This window comes from Chinchilla lanigera, unplaced genomic scaffold (genome assembly GCF_000276665.1).
Source record: "Chinchilla lanigera isolate Chin_1 unplaced genomic scaffold, ChiLan1.0 scaffold00005, whole genome shotgun sequence".
Taxonomy (NCBI): domain Eukaryota; kingdom Metazoa; phylum Chordata; class Mammalia; order Rodentia; family Chinchillidae; genus Chinchilla; species Chinchilla lanigera.
The window spans coordinates 9,668,859-9,689,336 of record NW_004955406.1 but is presented as its reverse complement, the minus strand read 5'-3'; the positions used below and the strand labels follow the sequence as shown (position 1 = coordinate 9,689,336).

Here is a 20,478-nt window from a genome sequence, read left to right as displayed (position 1 = left end):
ATAGGTTTCGTATATATTTGAAAAACTACTTTGTGTTTTGCAACGACATAGTTGCCAGTTGTTGGTATTGGAGAATTGCCATTTTTCTGTAGCTCCATGGGCAATATATATGCAACATTTAAGGAAACATTTCACAGTAATTGTTTTTGAGTATCTAAATCAGAAAACAAATATTCTCGTAAGTGAAACTTTAACTGTGCCTCTAATTAGCTTACATGACTTTTTTTTTAGCTTACATGACTTTTAAAGCCATACTTCACCTTTACTTCTCTTGAAACCATTATTTCTCTTAAAAAATGAAAGAATTCACCTTAAGGTTTCTTTCACAATGTTGAAAAACCGGTTATATTTACAACATAATGTGTTTATTCTTACTTGATTGTATCTTCTTTCAGAAATACAGAAAAAGACAGTTCTTGGTCACCTCCTCCGGTAGAAATTAAGCTGATTTCTCCCTTGGCAAGCCCAGTTGATGGAGTAAAGCGCAAACCAAGAAAAACTGCAGAAGTAACAGAAAAAGCTGTTGGAAGGCGGGGGAGGAAACCATCTTCCTTTCCAAAGCAAATTTTACGTAGGAAAATGCTGTAATTGTTTCCCAAGCTTTTAATGTACACCTATTTGTAAAGTCATCAGAATTGTGTGGATTAAAAAATCATCTTAATTCGGAAGAAAATAATTTATATAAATTATTGTAAATTTTTGTAAACAGGAGGTCTTCAGTAAGTAAAATAACTCCATATGGAGTGATTCTTTTAGTCCAGGCATTTTTTCTATTTTATATTAAGACTTCAGACATTTATATAATATGTAAATATGGCTTATTATTGGAATGTTAAATAAAGTATATACTTCACAGTAGTTGGTGTCTATTAGATTTTTGAGAGGGGATTTATGTTTTAATAATTTTTATATGCTGGTAGCTTTTGTCCCATTTTCATTCTCTATAGTTAAAATATTAGACCAATCTTAAAATGAGAATGATTGAACTGTTATTTTTTAAAGTTGCTATTTTATAATTTATGCACTTTGATTCTGTGGTTAAAATTTCTAATCATAATCTGTATTTTTGTTTATTGCCTGTTACCATGTTGAAACTAAAGTGTGGGCATGTAATTTTGCTGCCTTTTTGTAGTTTCAAAAAATTTGTGTGATCTACCTCAAATGAGTAATTTTCCAAGTAATGCATTGGGTTAACTTTAATGTTGACATTTCTTGTTCAGCAAGCTTAAAACTATTTATCTTTAAAGTCTCTTAATTCAGAGACGAATTATCCAGGTTAGATTGACCGGTTCACTGCTTATTAGCAACCTCATGAAAGAATTTGAGATAAATCTGTTTTATGGATATTGAGTGCACTTTGCATGTGCCTAATATTGGTAAGTGGAGAAGTCTGAACAAATTTTATAATCTTTCTGTGGAGCAGCTTGCTACTGAATCACAAAAATCCCTTATTCAGGTTTTTTAAACTGGCAAATCATCACAGGACCTCAGGCAGAAATCATTGAGAGTGGGAAGAGTGTGAGTAGGTATGGAACAAGAAGAAACAAAAACACCCTTTTCTCTGCAGTATGACTGTGTGCAATTAAGTAATGATACTTGATGTAGGCTATAAGGTTCATCAATAAATAGTGCTGTAAAATAATTTATGACAGGTAATTGATAGTGTGTAATGAATGGATTGTTAATAATTGATCACCTAGAAACAAACTGCCTGTGTGGGCTAAGCTTTTAATGTTTTCGTGTGAAGTACAGCAGTGTGGTTTCTACATTATTTTTCTACAAAATAAGAGTATGGATAACGAGAAAATGATGAAAATGCCTATGCCAAGTACTGACAGTGTGAAAGTAGCAGTGCGAGTGCGACCTTTTAGTCAGGTTAGTGGTAAATGTTACATTGCCTTGTTGAAAATTGAACTGACTTTGATTTTATTAATTTTTTAAATGATAGTTATCAAACTTGTATTTAAGCTGCTTGTCATTTCTGTAATATTAAACTTATTTAAATGAATTTGTTAAATGAATACTTTAAAGATCTAAGCCTAATTCAGTGAACAGTTTCCTTGGCGCAAGTAGCACAATAAAAAAAAATTGACAAGAGAAGTATATTGTCAAGTTAAAGATTTTTTTTTAAGCCAGTGCGGTTTGATGCCTATAAATGTATGATGCCTGTTTTCAATTTTTTCCCTCTTTAAAAGTAGGCTATAGGCAAATTGTCAGTTCTAAATGAACTCTGTATACTTTTGATGAATTTGTATGATAAAACAGTGCTGCAACAGTTTAGGGTAACATGAAATATACTCTCTAGTACCTTACAACAACCAGGTATCAATGCATTGGTTCAATTTTAAAATATTTCTGATCACCTGACCCATCTCGCAAACTTTTGCCTGTCACAGTCAAACACTGCTAAATACTGAGGAGACAAAGGGAAATTCTTTGTTCTCTAGCAGCTAACAGTCTCGTGTAAGTAAATTTACTAGATAATCGTGTATTAACTAAGGCACTTACTATCATAGTAGTAAGGTAAATAAAATGCAGAGAAAAATCTGAGTAATTCTGCCTAGACAGATACTGATGGCTTCCAAGATTGAGTTGAAAAAGTATTTGAAATGACTATAAAAGGCAAATAAAATTTGGATAAGGACAACACAACAAGGAGCAACACCCAGACCTTGACAGCAACAATACCTGAACGGGATAGCCTGTCAGATGATCTCCTTGCATGAGGTCATGAACCCGTGAGTTCAAGGTTATCCTGGGCTGCGTAGTTCAAAGCCAGCCTAAACTGTAGTCAGACCCTGTTTTAAAAAGAGAAGAAATTAGTATCGTATGTCCCTGCTCAGAATCTCTAAGTTGCAGTTACGGTTTAGGAAGCCTGGATGCCCTTTCTGGGGCCTGATTTTCAAAGGCCATATCCAGTCTTTATGTTCATTGTGGGATCAGAGAACCAACTTTATGATACCTCTGTCAAAAGAGACAGAACCAACTTTGTGGTGTCTTCCTTGTAAAAAGCAGGGTGTTCTGAGCTTCAGTTTATTTTTCTGTAAGATAGAAATGTGATGTCTCACAGTTACTCCAGTAATAGATACAAATCAGTAAGCCATGCCTGGCAACTATTCTCAGCTACTGTAGTTACACTTTTCAAATAGCCTTGACGTAATACAGTTCACTCGGTGGCAATTCTGTGATACTTAATATAGTCAAATATTTGCAGCCATCACACAATGAGAACATTTTGTCACCCGCTCCCCAAGAAAAGCTTGGTACCCTTAGCTGTCATCCAGTGTCTCCAACCCTAAGCAGCCACTAACCTGCTCTTCATAGATAATCTGTTGCAGACATTTCCTCTGAATAGGATCATGTGTAGTCTTTTATAATGGACGTTTTTTCACTTAGCACATTTTCAAGGCACCTTCATGTTGTAGCATGTAAGATTTTTTTTTTTTAAGATAGGCTACAGGGCCTGGAGATGTGGCTTAGTGGTAGAGTTCTTGCCTGTCATGACAGGGGCCTAGGTTTGATCCCCACACCGCCAAAAAAAAGATAGGCTACAGGAATGTGCCATCATCCCTGGCTCAGTTTCATTCTTTATAACTGAATAGTAACTATTTCATTATACAGATACACCAAATTTGTATATCCATTCACCAGTTGAGAGACATTTGGATTGGTTCTGGTTATTGTATCCTATTAGAATACTTCTTTACAAGTTTTTGTGTAAAAATGTTTTCATTCTCTCTTGATTATGTAGCTAGGCGGGGAGTTGCTGAGCCATCTGGTAACTGTTTAATTGATTTGAGAACCTGCCAGATTGTTTCCCGAAGCACGTGTACCGTTTCACGGTCCTGCCAGTAGCATATGAGGTTCCAATAGCTTCACCTTCTTGCCGATACTTGTCATCTGACTTTTTTATTCTGTTCATCCAAACTGGTGTGGTATCTCATGGTTTTCCTTGATGACTAAGTTAAGCATATTTTTATGTGCTTAATATCTCCTTTATCTTTCCTTGCACTATTTTCATTGGATCAGTTTTTTGTTTTGTTTTTTTTTTTGAGACATCTTGCACTGTTGCCCAGGCTGGCCTTAAACTCCTGGACTCAAGCGATACTCCTACCTCAGTCTCCCAAATCAGAGACTACAAGTGCACACCACCACATCCAGGTCTGTGTATTTATCAGTGAGCTAGCTGGTCTTTACAGATTACAGATACAGTTCCTTATCAGATACACAATTTGCAGCATTTTCTCATTCTGTGGACTTGCTTTGTTCCACTTTTGGTGGTGTCCTTTGAAATGGGAAAATTTTTAGTTTTAACAAAATTATATTTAATTGCTTTGGCTTTTGGAGTTACATCTAAATCCTTTACCCAATCCAAGTCCAGAAAGATTTACTTCTATTTTTTTTACTTTAAGGTTTTATAGTTTTAGCTCTTGTACTTTAGGTCTTTGATCCACTTTGAGATCATTTTTATAAATAGTTTGAGCGAAGGGTTCAAGTTCATTCTTTTGTACACCGTTCTGGTACCATTCCTTTTTTTTTTTTCTTTCTTGTGTGGGGACAGGGTTTCACTGTGCAGTTCAGGCTGGCCTTGAATTCACTTTGTAGCCCAGACTGGCCTCAAATTCACAGTGATTCTCCTACCTCATCCTCCCAAGTGCTGGGATTACAGATGTGTGTCACCACGCCTGGCAGGGACCATTTTTGAAAAAGCTGCTATTTTGCAATTGGATGATCAGTTAACCATAGATGTCTGGGTTTATTATTGATCTCATGTCCCAGAAAAACCCTGCCACAGTCTATGAAGACCAGCAACAAGGTGCTGTGAGGCTCAAGTAAGGCAGAGACACCCAGGATTCCAGAGTGAAATTTGCAGTCCTGAGCAGTAGCCAGACTAGTGAGTGGACTCTTGTGATTTGCATCAGAGAAAGGGTCTTCAAAGGTAGAAGAGACAAATGTGACTTCATCCAAGCTGGAATGTACCTGGTTTATCTCAAGGTGTAACATTAAAGCTTTTAAGGTACATTCCTAGTGTTAATGGTGTCAGGATCTGATCAGAAAATATACTACTATTAATGGTTTTTCAAATTTATGTAGAATGCTGGGAAGCCAAGGAAAATCAACCAGGATAGCTCAGGGACCATCGTGGTTACAGATGCAGTTACATCAGGCTGAACCCTCACCTTTCACCCTCAGCACAGATTTGTAAAACCTCATGCTTCCCTCTTCTGCAGTGTGCTGTCAACCTGCAAGATGTTTCAGCATTATGTATGCAGCGTGCTGTAAGGCATTTATTCATCACGTACACGGGGTCCATAGCAGTGGTAGAGGCTTGTGCAGGAAGAGACCATAATTATGCAAATATTTTTTTTTTCTACCAGTAGTCTCAGGAGCCAAACTAATGACCTGTGTGTCTCCCCTAGAGTGAGGATTGATTTGGGTTTTCAGATGTGAACGAAGTGTGTAATACCAAGGATGTGTATACATTTTGTCTTGGTAACAACACACGTTTTAGGGAAAACTGAAAAGACCACAGCTGGAGACTATAAATTGAAGCTTTAGAGGAACCTGTATACCTGTACCGCCACCTGGCAAGACACTACCGTCTCTGTTAGACCACACAACAGCAGCGACCCGAACTGGTGTAGCAGAGCATAAGGCACATAACCCACAGGACAGGATCTGTGAGGGATGTCAGAAACTCACATCCAAGTAGCATGCCAGGCCAGAGGCCAGCTTAGTACTCAGAGACATTTTCAGCTCACTCAGAGTCCAGAGTCCAGCAGGCTCGAGAGGAATCAAGTTAGCAGGGCCAGGGGACTCATGCAATAAATAGCTGGCTCATGCTGGAGGAAAAAGCCTCTTGCACCCCACAGAACTGTCCCCTCCCCGAGTTCAGTGGTTGCATTGTAATTAGAAGTGCTTTCTGTGCAACAGCTCTGCTGGCAGGATAGCATCTGGATGTGGACACACATCTGGGGCAGGATCTGGAGCTCCTAGGTGATCTAAGGGGCAGGCATGCCAGCTGTGTGGGTATTTACATTCGGCAGTGCTTCCCCAAGGACTTCAGTCAGCCAAGGTAGGTTTGTTTCCCTCCAGCCCTACTGCCTGAGCATTAATCAGTGGATCAAAGTACAGTGTACACCATATATTTAGGCCCAGGCCTGGGCAGCATGTCCTCTGCGGGGGGTGCCACGTCACTGTCATGTGGTACAGGTAGCACAGGTAACTTCTAAAGACCTTTGACAGTGGCAGTCTTCTTAGCTCTTGCTAGTAAATGCTTGTATAAGGCCGTAGCTGTGTCTACGCAGGTTAAGGGATATTTGTGTCCTTTGGCAAAGGATGAACACAACCTGCCAGTCCCTCACAAGTTGAGCAGTGATGTGTGTCTCTGTGTGGGTCAAACGGGGATGGAGGTGTAAGGACACCTGCTACTGGGTCGTGGCTGCCACCAAGTCAATTTTTAGGGACAATCCTGTCCGTTAGCTATGTTCTATCCTTTAGCACTGCTATGTCCACTCTCACTACACACACGCCAGGACTGTTAGGTGTGCTCTCCGGGCCTGCACCTTGGTCACAGCATCTGCTTCTGTATTTCCAGAGTTGGAGTTCTTAACATGACAAAGCCACTTGTGCCCCCGGTTCATGGAGCTGTCCCCACATTTGGTGCCACATGATGGCTCGCTGAGACGACTTCACAACACAAGGCCTCAGTACACTGCCCAGCGTTCAGTACGAACAGCCGGTGGCCATGAATCACGAGTAACTACCAGCCATCCCACCCACAGCTCTGCGCAGTGTCTGCTCATTTTGTCCATTTAAGCCAGGCAGTAGCCAGAGGTAGATTGTACTGCAGTGGCCGTGCAGACGTGGGGCTCCCCCAGCGGGACCATCTGAGTCCCAAGCATTTTCAGGAATGGGGGCTACCCGTGCTTACTCCTGTGTGGTCATAGATTCTGGACAGCCATAGGGATGGCAAGGTGGTTTCATAAGTAACCGGGCCCAGCACTGCAGCTTGGGAGTCCGTAAGCTGTTGGAGAGGATGCTGTGTTGTAAACACACATGCCATCGATTTAGAGTGAGGGTCTGTTCTATCGTGGATGGAGGCCCTTGTAATAGGCAGCCCAGCCTCCCCTTTAGGAAAGGCAGGCCAGCTCACATTGTGACCGGGGAAGTTTCTGACTGGCTCCACCTGCTTGAAGGCGTCACACTGCTGGAAACTGCTGTTCCACAAGGTATATTTAGTCTCAGCTCCTTTCCACAACTGTGATTTAAAAATAGCTAGATGTAACTTTTGTCCTCGTCCTTGCCAGAGAGCCCAACTCATGTCATGTGCTGTACTGGTGACATCTAATTGCTTTGGCCCACCTGGTAGAAGGATACATAGAGCCTGCACCCAGGGTACAAAATATTTGCCTTTTCAAATGCTTCCTGCTAGGGAGCTAGCTCAGTCCCACATGGTCCCCTTCTTTTTAAATTTTTTTTTTATTAGTACATGCTTATAGTACATAATGATTACAGTTCTTGTGGGGAGTTCATTCATGTACATAACTCATCTCAACTCTTTTTACTTCCCCTTCCCTCCCTGCTCGCTCCATCTCTTGATGCCTTTCCTACTTGAAAAAGATCTCCCTGCTTCCTGTTATCTTTTATTTTGCTCTTTATTTGTATTTTGGGTTTCTCATAGAAGAGAGAAGAGAAACCAGGCAATACTGAAGCTTGTGTGTCTCCCTTATTTCATTTAACATTATGGTGTCAAGGCACGTCCCTTCTACAAATGTCTCAAGTTTAGCCTTCATAGCACAGTAGTACTCTATTGCACGTAAATACCACATTTTCTTTATCCCCTCTTCTGTGGATGGACATATAGGCTGCTTCCAAGATTCAGCTATTGTGAGCTGTACGCCGTAAACACTGGCATGCATGTATCACTGTGATATGTTCTCTTTAACTCTTTCAGGAAGATACCTAGAGGGGGAATATCTGGGTGAAACGGAATTTCTGTTTTTGGTTTCTTGAGGACCCTCCCTACTGATTGCCACAGTGGTTGTACTAGTTTACATTCCCACGAACAACGTGGAAGTGTTTCTTTTCCCCCACAGCTTCATCAGTATTTATTGTTATTTGATTTCTCGTTGATAGCTATTCTTTCCGGAGTAAGATGGAATCTTAGTGTAGTTTTAATTTGCCTTTTTCTAATGCCTAGAGGCGTTAAAAGTTTTTTCATGTACTTATTAGCTATTTGTACTACTGAGAAATGTCTGTCTATTTCAGTTGTCCATTTTTATTGCGTCTTTTTTGTTGGGGGGAATCTAGAGTTTTTTTGAGTTCTTTATATGTTCTACATATTAGTCCTGGGTCTGGGGATTTAGCTCAGCGGCGCAGCGCCTGCCTGGCAAGTGCATGGTTGTGAGTTCGATTCCCGGTACCAGAAAAAAAAAACAAAAAATAAGTAAGTAAGTAAATAAATAAATATTAGTCCTCTGTTCAAGACGTAGCTGGCAGAAATTGTGTGGTTTTCTTCCAGTTTTCTTGGGCAACATTAGGCTGCAGCCTGGAGAGATATTATCACCTTATTTAACTCCCTATATTCAGTAGTTACTCTTCAAGTCCTATTTTTTGGTTTTATTTTGTGTTGTACTGTGTTGTTTTTTGTTTTGGCCAGCCAGCTGGAACTACGGAAGGTATGGTGGGTAGCACATGAGACTTCAGCCTTCTCTAATTCTCTCACAGTCTCTCCATTCTTACCCTGTCTGCCACGTCACACACGCTGCCCGACATCTACTACTCTCCTAGGTGTGGAAAGCTAACAGGGGCCCGTTTTGCCTCTTCCCTTCAGTGCTGCCTTTACTACTGTGGTTTTAGTCACTTTCTTGTCTCTGGGACACAATATCCAACACCCACAACTTAAAGTTTCATCTGGGCTTAGTTTGTAGAGGTTCCGGTCCTTAGTCAGCTGGCTCCAAGGCAGAATGCCGCGGTTGAAGGGCCTGGTGGAAGGGCCTGGCAGAGGACAGCTGCTCACAGCACGGCACCAGAAGCAGTGCGAGCCAAAGGAGGAGCCGGGCAGAGAGCTACAACCTTCCAGAACACGCCCACAGTGACCCACCTCTTCCAAGCTGGCCCCATCTCCTAACATCACATTTAGCCCTCGTAATTCAGTCGTCCTGCAAATGCCTGAGGCTTTGGGGGTCATCATAGATCTAAACCATAACTTTCTGCCCTGGTTCCCAACAGACTCATGTGCATCTCTTTATGCAAAATGCATTTAGTCCCTCTCTAAGAATTGCCAAAGTCCTAACAGTTCCAGCATTGCTGAAAAGTCCAAATCCACAGTGTCCTCTCAGACTCAAAGCAAACTTACCTGTGAGCCCCTGTAAAAACCAAGACTTAGCTGGGCATAGTGGCACACACCTCTAATCCCAGCACTCAGGAGACTGAGGCAGGAGGATTGCACCAAGTTTAAGGCCAGCCTGAAATACATAGTGAGAGCCTGTCTCAAACCACCTCTTCCCAAAAATGCAAAAGAAAAACACTGTGGACATACAATGCCACAGGCTAAACATTCTCATTCCAAAAGGGAGGAATAGGACAGAAAGCAGTGGGGCCAAATCAAGATTGAGACCCAACAGCATAAATGTTAAATCTTCTGACTCCATATCCAGCACCCAGGGGAAGTTTTGGAGAAGTGAACTCCAAAGAGTTTGGGCAGCCCCACCATACAGCCCTGCTGGTGGTTGCAACTTCATGGCTTCTCTCATGGGCTGGCTTTGCTCACTTCTTGTACCTTCCCTCAGATGTCCCACATTCCTGGTTTGTCCATCTTCTTAGGGTCTCCACTGTAGTTTTGGCTTTATTCTCACAGTTTCATGCGCTGCCCTCTCAGAGGGCACACTGCCTGACTTCCCAGGCCTTCTTCTGAAATCTGGGTGGATGCCTCCCTGACCCATGACACTTACACTCTACATGAGTATAAAACTAGTACTATGTGGATGATGCCAAGGTTTGCTGCCAACTCAATCAGTAGCCAGGACTTCTTGGGCTATGCTATAGAGGCCTCTATAATGGTTGATATATTGTGTTAACTTGAGAATTGAGAAGTTTAGAAGCCTAACTAAGTGACTCAGCAGGGAGCCAAGGTTCTCACTTTGTAAATATCCTGAGCTTATGGAAGAGGAGGGCACGGAGAAGGTGTAGGCAAATAGCCAGCATACAATATAAGGAAGGAAAAGAGGCTTGCTTTTCCTTTTGCTCTTGTTGCTTTTGCTGTCTTCTGCCACTAGGAAGTGTTGCCCCTGTGCCCTGCCACCCTGTTTTGGAGCCAGCTGACTATGGACTAAAACCTCCAAAGCTGTGAGCTAAACAAACCTTATCTTCCTTAATTTGGGGTGTCTGGTATTTTGTCCCAGCAACAAGAGAAAAGTAACCAAGACAGCCTCCAAATACTGAATGGCTGAGCCCTGTGAACCAAATCCTGAAGGAACAAATTCCTTAGGTAGCCTTTCTTGTGCAGGGTGCCCCAGAGCTCTCTTCTTAAGCCAGCCTTTCACTTTTGAGCCCTCAAAGGGTGGAGTCTTACTGATTCTTGACATGCCCTAAAGCCATTTTCCTTATTTTTCTCATCCAAAGTATTAGTCTTCTTTTTAATGCTAATATTTTCAGCAACCAAGCTCTTCTCTGTTCCAACTTTATACACTCCCACTTTACAGAAGCGTCCCTTCTAGTGAAACTCAAAACTTAATATCACTCAGCTGTGCTGTTTGCTTTTGATTCTCAATGTAGAGTTGTCTAAAAGCCCCCGACAGTACCCATGCCACAGCTTGAATATTGGGCTGCCTTGATAGTTCCTCCACCAGTTTAGTTACTCCACAGCCCTTAAATTCACCCTCCCACAGTCTCAGGACACAAAGAAAAATTCTCTGTCACAGCATAACACACATGGCCTGGAGTTCAAATGCCAATGGAGTCCTTGTTCCCAACTGAAACATTTTCAATCAGATTTTATTGGTACATTTTAGATAGACGTAATGATCACATTCACCGTAGTGTACCTGGTCTATACAGTCTGCATTTCTATCAGCATTCAGATCTTCTGAGTTCTGACCAGAATTTCCCATCAAGCTTGGCTCACAGCATTCTAGGGGTTCTCCAGTCTTTCTCCAAACTTTTCCAAATTCCTCCCATGAACCAATTCCATAGGCTTCTGAACCACATGGTCAAGTAACGTCACAGCACTCCCATTTCTGTGATACCAAAATCTGTTTTAATCACTTTCTAATTGCTAACTCAACACACACAGCAAAAAGGAGGAAAGGCTTATTTTGGACATAGTTGATGTAATCTTCCAGATCATGCCCACAGTGACTGCTTCTTCCAACAAGGGCTCACCTAATATCACATCTGGTTATAATCATCCCATAATCCAATCATCTTCCAAGCATTTGGGGTCATTGTAGCACCTAAACTTTGGGTGGAAATTTCTCCACAGAGGTCTGTAATCTCTCTTATTGACAGAACAGCATCTATCCTCAGAATGCTCTCAGGGATCAGGGAGAGTGATACCAAGTACAGAGTAGACTGCGGGGGTGGGGGTTGCTCTCCCAGTTCCTTCACAGCACAGTATTTTGCTCTGATGGTCTTATTCCCATATCCGACAATACCTGCCCAGGGCCCCAGACAACACCCTAGGGTGCCGTAGATCAGTGTATATTCAATACCCATGTCTACCAGAGCAAAAGTCTTCTACTTATTCTCAGAGGATCAGTAAATGGTGAGTGCCATGTGAGGTCTCCACAGCCCTCCCTCTCTCTGAAATGACCGGGCTGAGGGAATTTGTCCAGAGTAACAAGCAACGCTAGAAAGCAGGAAATCCTCACCGTCCTGTGTCGGGGAGCAGAGGGGAACCATTGGAGTTACCATTTGGGCTCAGATGCTTTCCACAAGACTACTGAGACCTCATTAGGTTACCCGTCTCTTCTATGAGGGGGGAAGGGACAGAGCAAATCACACCACATCTGCTTTCTTTTTTTTTTTTTTCACATCTGCTTTCTATCTTCGCTGACCCCTTATTACTATTCGTTTTTCTCTTCCATTTTGTCTGTCCTTTTCTCGTGTCAGATTGTGGGACAAGGTGCACCATGTCCTAATCATGTTCAGTTCTGTTCCACCACGGGACCGAGCAGGGACAGAGGAGCACCATGCCATTCTCAAGCTGATAACAGTTTGTCTAACATAAAAACAGCCTTCTCTGGGCCTTGAAACACCTGGACGTTGTCACGAGCCCAGTTCCCACAGTGCCCTTCCTTAGTGCTTTTCCAGGGGGTGTCTGCCCCGGAAGCCCCCTTACTTGGCCCCGCCTCCCACGCCCAACATCATGAAGCCTATAAAGGGACAACTGCCTGGGGTCTGGCAGGGATTGTGGAGACCAGATGGGGGTGACACTGCTCATTTTCCCAGCTTTTCCCTCTAACGCCATCCCCCCGTGTCCCAGCATCTCACCATCCAGGCAGACAGGCTCACACACGGCGGTTGTTTAAGTTTTTGCAATACCTGGGAAGCTTGCTGCAGCGTAATCTTGAGTGGTTGCAGTTTGCTGAGTGGAAGGGCTTCCCTCTCCTGCGTATTCTGTAACTTGGCTTTGTATTGTTTTTAATGGTAGAGCAAAAAAGCAAGGCTCAGCATCCTCACTCTCCTCCTCCCTGGCACTCCAATATGTTGCATCCCATCCTGATTGCAAGATGATAGCTTCTACCCATCTCCCCTTACAGTTCTCTGCCCCCTGCCCCACACAATGTGGCAGGCTGGAGTTTTGAGCCTGGCTTCCAGCTCCTCTGCTTTCTCAGCCAGGTAGAAGTTAAGAGAGTGGTTGAGAGATACATAGCTCTTTCAAGTTGTAACTCCTACTTTATTTTTTATAATCATGGGCATCAGTGGGCCTAAAACAGCCCACAGCAACAGCTACCCCACTGTGGTAGCAAGATGCTACCTTCCTTCCTTCCTTTTTTTTTTTTTTTGGAGACAGGGTCTCACCATATTGTTCAGGCTTGCCTCAAACTCACAGCAGTCCTCGTGCCTCAGCCTCCTGAGTTCTGGGATTCTGGGATTCCAGGTACGCACCACCATGTCCAGCTTGGCACCTTCCTTTTCACAGTGTGATAAGTGACATTCATTAAACGGCTGCACCAAAACCCAGCAGCACTTTTGGGGCATGTGCATAATCACATGGCAGGCTGCAAGCATCTCTCATACAGACACCCACCATCCCCCTCCCCCTACACACACACACACACACACCATGGTTGGCCTGGGATCTTCCCCACGGAAGCTTCCTTTCTCTCTGCATGTCCTCATTGTCCTGGCTGGCTTACTAATTCTTCCAGAAGACCCAATCCTGATATATGAGACCTGGCCACACGATGCCATGAGGCCAAATGGTGCAGACATCCAGGAGTCCACAGAGTGAAATTTACTGGGACCTTACTAGCAAGACAGCAGCAATTTAGATGAAAGGAAGCGGGCAATCAGGACAAAAGTGTTTCATCCACCCTGGTAGGTACCTGGTTTATCTTAAGTTAATATTGAAGATGTCAGGCACATTCCTGGTGCTGACAGCACCGGAGCCTGGTCATAAAGCTCCAAATATCATTCTGGTGGCTGTGTTTATTTATCGTATGCTGGGAAACTAGGCAGGGAAAGCTAACCAGGGCTACTCAGGGGTCATCGTGGTCATCACCACTCAGGATGGCTGCAGTCATGTCAAGCTGACTCCTGCAACTCTCAGCTCTGTCACCTTAAACTGTACGTCTACCCTTGTGCCAGAACCACACTCCCTGCATGACCGTTGATGTGTAGTGAGCCGTGAAAATCAGGAAGTGTGAATTCTATCATTTCCTTCTTTGCAAGATTCCTTTGGCTATGCTGGGTCCTTTGCAATTCCATATGAATTTTAGAATCAACTTGTTTACTTCTACTGAATTATCAGTTGGGGGGCCGGGGATATAGCCCAGTGGCATAAGCACATGCCTGGCAAGCGCAAGGTCCTGAGTTTGATTCCCAGTACCAAAAAATAAATTATCAGTTGGGGTTCTGGTGAGGGTTGCAATATATATACATCAGTTTGGAGAATAGTGACGTCTTAATGTTAAATCTTATAATCCACGAACAAAGGGTGTGTTTCCAGTTTTTAGATCTTCAATTTTGTGGGGTTTTTTTCTTTTCACTTTAGTTATTTGATTTGTTTGTTTGTATGTTTGTTTGTGATAGAGTCTTGCTATGTATTTCAGGCTGGCCTTGAGCTCCTTGTATACCCCAGACTGGTCTTGAATTCATGGCCAACCTCCTGCCTCAGCCTCCTAAGTACTGGGATTACAGGTGTGCACCACCATACCTTGCTAGATTTTCTTTAATTTCTTTGAATAGTTTTATAATTTTGAGAATGTTTTAAGAGGCTCATGCTCTACCGACTGAGCTAGCCGGGCACTGGACTGTTTTAAACTCCTTTTGTTATATGTATTTTAGTCTTTTGATACTATTGAAGATGAAGTTATTTTCTTAACTTCCTAATTTTCAAATTGTTTATTTAGAAGTTGATTTTTGTATATTTATCTTGTATTCTGCAGCTTTACTGAACTCATTAGTCCTAACAGTTGTTTTTATTGGATTCCTTAGGACTTTCTATATATGAGATTATTTTTCATCTACAGAGATAGTTATATTCTTTCCTTTCCTATCTGAAAGCCTCTTGTCTCCTTTTCTTACCTAATTCCCTGGGCTATAACCCCTAGTACCACATTGAAGAGCCTAGAATAAAAATCCTGATCTTAAACAGGTAACATTCAGTCTTGGCTGTTTTGTATGAGGTTAGCTGTGGATTTATCATTATTGACTTTTATCAGGTTAAAGAAAGTATATGTGGCTCCTATCTTATTGAATGGTTTTTTGCCATGGGAGCATCTTGGATTTTGTCCAATGGGCTTTCCGAAGCATTTATTGAGATAGGTGATTTTTGCTTTTTATTCTATTGATGTGATGTATAATGACTATTGAATTAATATGAATTATTTGTAATGCATTCAGGATTTGTTTTGGTCCAGTAGAGTAAAGTAACAGATATAAACAACCGCTTATAGTTCTCTAGAGAAGTGGGTTCACCGTGCCAACAGAGGTGCATGGAGAGGAATTGAGATCACACAGGAGCCAAGGGGGAATCATGACACAGAAGCCCTAGTGTGATTTCCTTGGAGGGAAATGGGCAAGGCACCGTAGCCAAATTTGAGCAAGTTTAGCATTAGTTAATATGAATAATTTTGGTGGGCTCTGGGTTATGGGGGAGTGCTAGCTGTTCAATACTTGTGATTCAGGGCAGGGAAAATAGTGGCAGGTGACTTTGTATTTGTGGACTGTACTCAAAAGCCAGATTGTTTACGATCCCTGGGAATTTGATAGCTGTATTTCTAGCACTTGAGAGGCTGAAGCAGGAGTGTCATGAGTTAAAGGCCAGCTCTGGCTACGTAGCAAGACCCTGACTCGAAAACAAAAACAAAACAATAATTTTTTCCAATGTTGAACCAATCTTATATCCATAGGCTAAATCTCACTTGATCATGGTGCATACTTCTTTTATGTTGCTAGATCATAGTATTGTGTTGAGGATGTTTATGTACATTTCATAAAAGATACTGGCCTATAGCGGAGGATTTCATTATTTTTCTTTCTTTTCTTTCTTCTATGCAGTTTTCTTTCCTCCCCGTCCCCATGGCATGGGGGAATGAACCCAGAGCCTTAACACTGAGCTGTAGTCCCAGCTTTCTTTTTTTGTTGTTGTTGTTGTTTTGGGTTTTCTTGTTTTGTTTTCTTTTTAGACAGGATCTTTCTAAGTCACTAAGTTGCCCAGGCTGGGCTTGAACTTCCAGTCCTCTTGTTTCAGCCCCCCAGAGTGCAGGTGATACAGGAGAAATGTAACTCCCGACCTGTGAGATGTCGAAAATGCTGAGTACATGGTCCCACATGAATGAAGTCACAAACCAAAGAAGTTAGGAGAGTTTCATGAAAACAAGGAGGGGAGAAAAGTCCCTGGACTTCCAGAGGAGTCTTTTTTTTTGGTTTTTCTCCGGTACCAGGAACCAAACTCACGACCTTGCGCTTGCCAGGCAGGCTCTTTTGCCGCTGAGCTAAATCCCCAGCCCCCTTCCAGAGGAGTCTTGAATGGGTGGTCACCAAGGCCCATTTTCAGGAGTAATTTATACATAAAATCACATTGTAGGCAAAAACATGGATCACACTACAGTCAACCCACAGGATTACAAGTACAGCTGTTTAGCTAATATTGATGCAATCGGGAAATGAGTCCCGTAGCAAGCGTACATGGAAAGAACAAAGGCATTTTGGGGAAGGGAGGGGTGACTGATGTCTATCTGGACAGAGTGGACCAGGTGGTGCTAACTATAGTATAATTTCAACTTACCGTTTCTCCCTTAGGGAGCCACATAGCCCTGGCCACTCATCCTGAGGCCTGGCCTCCTTCAGCTGCACCTCCAGCCACAATTCTGATGCCTTTACTTTTTTGTGTGCTGATTTCTTTGCGGGCCCAGTCCCTCTCTGACTGTATATTAATTTCTATCTAAATTAGCTGCCTTTAATATTGGGATTACAGGCATGTACCACCACGCTCAAGTTATAACAACTTACTTTTCTTTTTTTGCTGTTCTTTTGAGACAGGATCTTGCTGGGTAGATTGGCCTTGAGCTCACTGTGTAGCTCAGGATGACCTCTAATTTGTGGAGATCCTCCTGCCTCAGCCTCCTGAGTGCTGAGATTACACATGTCTGCCACTAATTTGTGGAGATCCTCCTGCCTCAGCCTCCTGAGTGCTGAGATTACACATGTCTGCCACCATGCCCAGCTTAGTTTTATTTTCATGTGATATTTTTTTTCCTGGATTCATTATCAGAGTAATACTGGATTCACAGAGTAAATTGGAGGATGTTCCCTCCCCTTACATATTCTCGAACAGTTTGTGAAGTACTGGTATTGACTGGTCAAATTTGGCTCCCAGGCTGTCTAAGCCTGGCCTTTTCTTTCTGGGCAGTGTCTTTTCACTCTATCAGTGTCTTCTCTTGCTATTTGTCTATTTATACTGTTGCTCTTGTGTCAGTTTCAGTCTCTGAATGTTCATCTCATCTAAGAGGTCTAATTTGTTCATGTTCGTTTGTTCATATTATGCCGTTGTAATTCTTCTTCAAACATGGTTTCCTTTAGTGCTCTGTATGTGTTTCTAACAACTGAAGTCTTTTTCTGATACATCTTGCATCTGAAAGTTCTCAAAGATGGTTTGATTTTTTTCTCCCCAGTGTGTGGGTCACACTTTCCTCTTTCCTTGCATGCCTCACAATTTTTTTTTTTTTTTGAAACTGGAAATTTTAGATTGCATATTGTATCAACACAGGTTCTAGAGTCCGTCCCCTCCGCTGGGTTAGAATAATGAGAACCATTACCCGCCCCCCTCGCCTCCCCCTCCACGGCTCCCTAGGCGGGCACAGCTGCGGGAAGACCCCTGGCACCTTGGGATGACAGCGGTTTGGGCAGGGGTTCTCCTTTGTTCCTTGGACCATGCTCACCTGTTAACCCTCACTATTTGATGGCTGATTTTTATTTTCAAGCATGTCTTGGGGCATAAACTGTTTTACAAGTAAATTGAATCATTTTCTGATTCCTTAAAGGAATCCCTCCTGAGGCTGGTGTTGGACATTTTGTTCCAGGACACAAGGGTACTTTGCAGCTGTCACCTTCCCCGGTCTCCCCGCCCCCACTCTGAATTTTACCAATGTCTTGACTCTCTCCAGCGGCCTTCCATCACTACCTCCCCTTAAGCTCGGTCTTCTTCAAGCTCTTCCCCAAAAAGGTACTTTGGGAGGAGGTGCTAACACCGTGGGCCTCATGTCCCATTTATCCCCCCACCTCAAAACACAAAATCTCTGAACCATGGCTCTGGTGTGGGGTGTGCAGGCTCTGGTCCTTTGTCTCTGAGGGACACCCCTGCTCCAAGACCTGAGCACTCAGTGGAGGAGCTTGTCACCCTGGTGTGGAACCACCATCTCAGGATGGGGGACAAAGAAGAGAAGGACTTCAATGTTCACAGCATGCTATGACCAACTTAGAGCCCCCATTCTCTGAGTTAGGCAGAAGAGGGAGCCCCTGCCTAACCCAGGACTTAACCTCGGCAACTGAAGATGAGACAGAAGGAGGCGTGCTGATGTCCTGATCCTCCTGGGGTGAAGGACTTCCCCCTGGGATTCAGAACAGATTGGGGGCCTTGTGCTTTTGGCTGTAACAGCCCAGAGTGGAGTCTCTACCTTGGCGGGTCGCCAGGGGAAATGTGTGAAGTGATGTTGCTTCAAATACCACTAACTCTGTTTTCCTAATGAAGTCTGTTCTTGCTCTGTTTCTTTATTAGCTGTTTGTCCTTAGCATATTTCCAGAGACTTTCGATGGCTCTTTTATTATTGATAATTTTCACTAGTTTTAACTGAGAGTAAGGCAATAATGTTGGAAATGGGTCTCTTCACAGCTGTAGTCATTGCTATTACTATGTGTTGGAGACCCAGCTCTTCTCAGGAAGTTGATATGACTTGAGGCAAGGCCTTCAAACATTCAGGATTTTAGGAACCATCCTATGTCATATCAGCTGCTAAGAATAACACGATCTTGAAAACAAAATTGAATGAATGGTAGGTTCCTAGCTTAACCTCCTACTAGGTGTAAAGACTTGCAGAACAATTACCTTGGATAACAAGGAAAACTATGATTGACTCTGATTTTGTAATTTGACTATAGAGAGAGAAGAATTCTGGGAGCAAATGTGTGATTTCCATGCATTCCAGGACCACAACCACCATAGAAGACCCTAAGAATCCAGGGCATGTGAAGACATTTACTTTTGACCTGGCATATTGGTCTCACAATGGATTTCAAAAGGATAAAGATGGTGTCCTTATTTCAGCTGATCCTACTAGTAAATTTGCAAGCCAGGTAAATTGTTTTGAAACAATTTCAACAGCAAGTTCTTTTTTTTTTTTTTTTTGGTATTTTATTTTGCTTTGTTTTGTGATGTACTTTACACTGTGAGCACTTCAGTAATTTCATGCAGGTACATGTAAATAATTCCATATGAGAGTTTTATCTTAAATTTATTCCTTTTTTCTAAGATGAGTGTGAGGCCCAAAATGCAGCTTCTGTCCAAATAATTTTTAGACATTCAACTTAGTTGCCATGGCAATTGTGGGTATACCTTGAAAATGTTAAGCCAGTCAAATTAATTATATTTTGTCTCCCTGATCTATACAAAATAAGGAAAATTTATGAGACGCTCAGCATCTAAGAACTTGTATTTTATTGGACGTGTATTATGTGCTATAAATTATTGTGTCTTAAAGTTTCTTACAATTTTGTTTCTGGAGACAGACAAGTATGTGCCTTTGAATGTTGAGGGGTATATGAGAATAGTGTGTGTGGGATTCAACAGGGTACAAAGGAGAAGCGGTCATTTCAGTCTGGTCAGAGGATATTTTGGGGGCCATTTATTAAAAGGTATAATGCTTGGGTTTTTTGTTTTTTTTCCGGTACCTGGAACTGAACTCACGACCTTGCACTTGCCAGGCAGGCGCTGTGTCGCTGAGCTAAATCCCCAGCCCCAAAAGGTATAATGCTTGGACTATTAGGTAAAGACAAATAGGTACGTGAGAGGAACAGACAGAAAAAATTAAGGGAGAGAAGATGAACAGAACCTCAGTGGCCTCTGGAGGCTCTCTCACGCACTTCTGCAGTTGAAGTCATGGAAAGAGTAAGAGTAAGTAGACAAAAATAGTTGAAGAAATGATGACTAAGTTTTTTCCAAATTTGATGGAAACTATAAACCCACAGGCTTAATGAGTCCTAAGAAGAGTAAACACAGAGAAACTTAATGAGTCCTGTTTTAATTATATTGCTGTAATCCAGAGATTATAAGAAAATCTTCAAAATGACAAAGGAAAGAACACAGAGTAACACAAGTGACAGCAGACCTCAGAAGGGTCCAAGCCGGAAGACAACGCAGTCCACTACGCCACCTAGAATTCTATGCACAGCAGAAATGATGTTTTCATAACAGTATAAAATAACATTTTTTTGTGGAAAAAATCCAAGCCCATCCTGAAAGGAATGACATTGGTTTACACTTCTTTCTGAATCTCCGTAAGGTCTGACTTCTCACCCTTCGTGGAGTGTTGTATCCCGTTGTGTGTCATGCAGCCTCTGACAAACGCCATTATCCACCTCCCACGCAGTCATGCATGAGAGGGGAAAAGGCAAACATTAATATGACCACAAAACTCCCAGCTCTCAAAGCCCCTGAAAGGACCTCATGAACATCGGGATATTCTCTGACACCTTTCAGCAATCAAGAAAAAATAAAGCAGAGGGGTAACTCACTAATGAACCACGTGTGGC

General features: G+C 42.5%; 2 protein-coding genes across 4 annotated transcripts in view; both read left to right on the top strand.

Annotated features, from left to right (window-relative positions):
• The window catches only part of Ahctf1 (AT hook containing transcription factor 1), a 67,190-nt gene extending 65,090 nt beyond the window's left edge, over window positions 1-2,100 (top strand). For all 3 annotated transcript variants that reach the window (XM_013520466.1, XM_005374795.2, XM_013520457.1), the window contains exon 36: window positions 396-2,100. In XM_013520466.1, the coding sequence (XP_013375920.1) occupies window positions 396-588 (193 nt within the window). In that variant the 3' untranslated portion in view covers window positions 589-2,100. The remainder of the gene's footprint in view (window positions 1-395) is intronic.
• Kif28p overlaps window positions 1,711-20,478 on the top strand; it is a 69,586-nt gene continuing 50,818 nt past the window's right edge. The window contains exons 1-2 of the mRNA XM_005374794.2: window positions 1,711-1,875; window positions 18,829-19,023. Coding sequence (XP_005374851.1) covers window positions 1,732-1,875; window positions 18,829-19,023 — 339 coding nt within the window. The 5' untranslated portion in view covers window positions 1,711-1,731. The remainder of the gene's footprint in view (window positions 1,876-18,828; window positions 19,024-20,478) is intronic.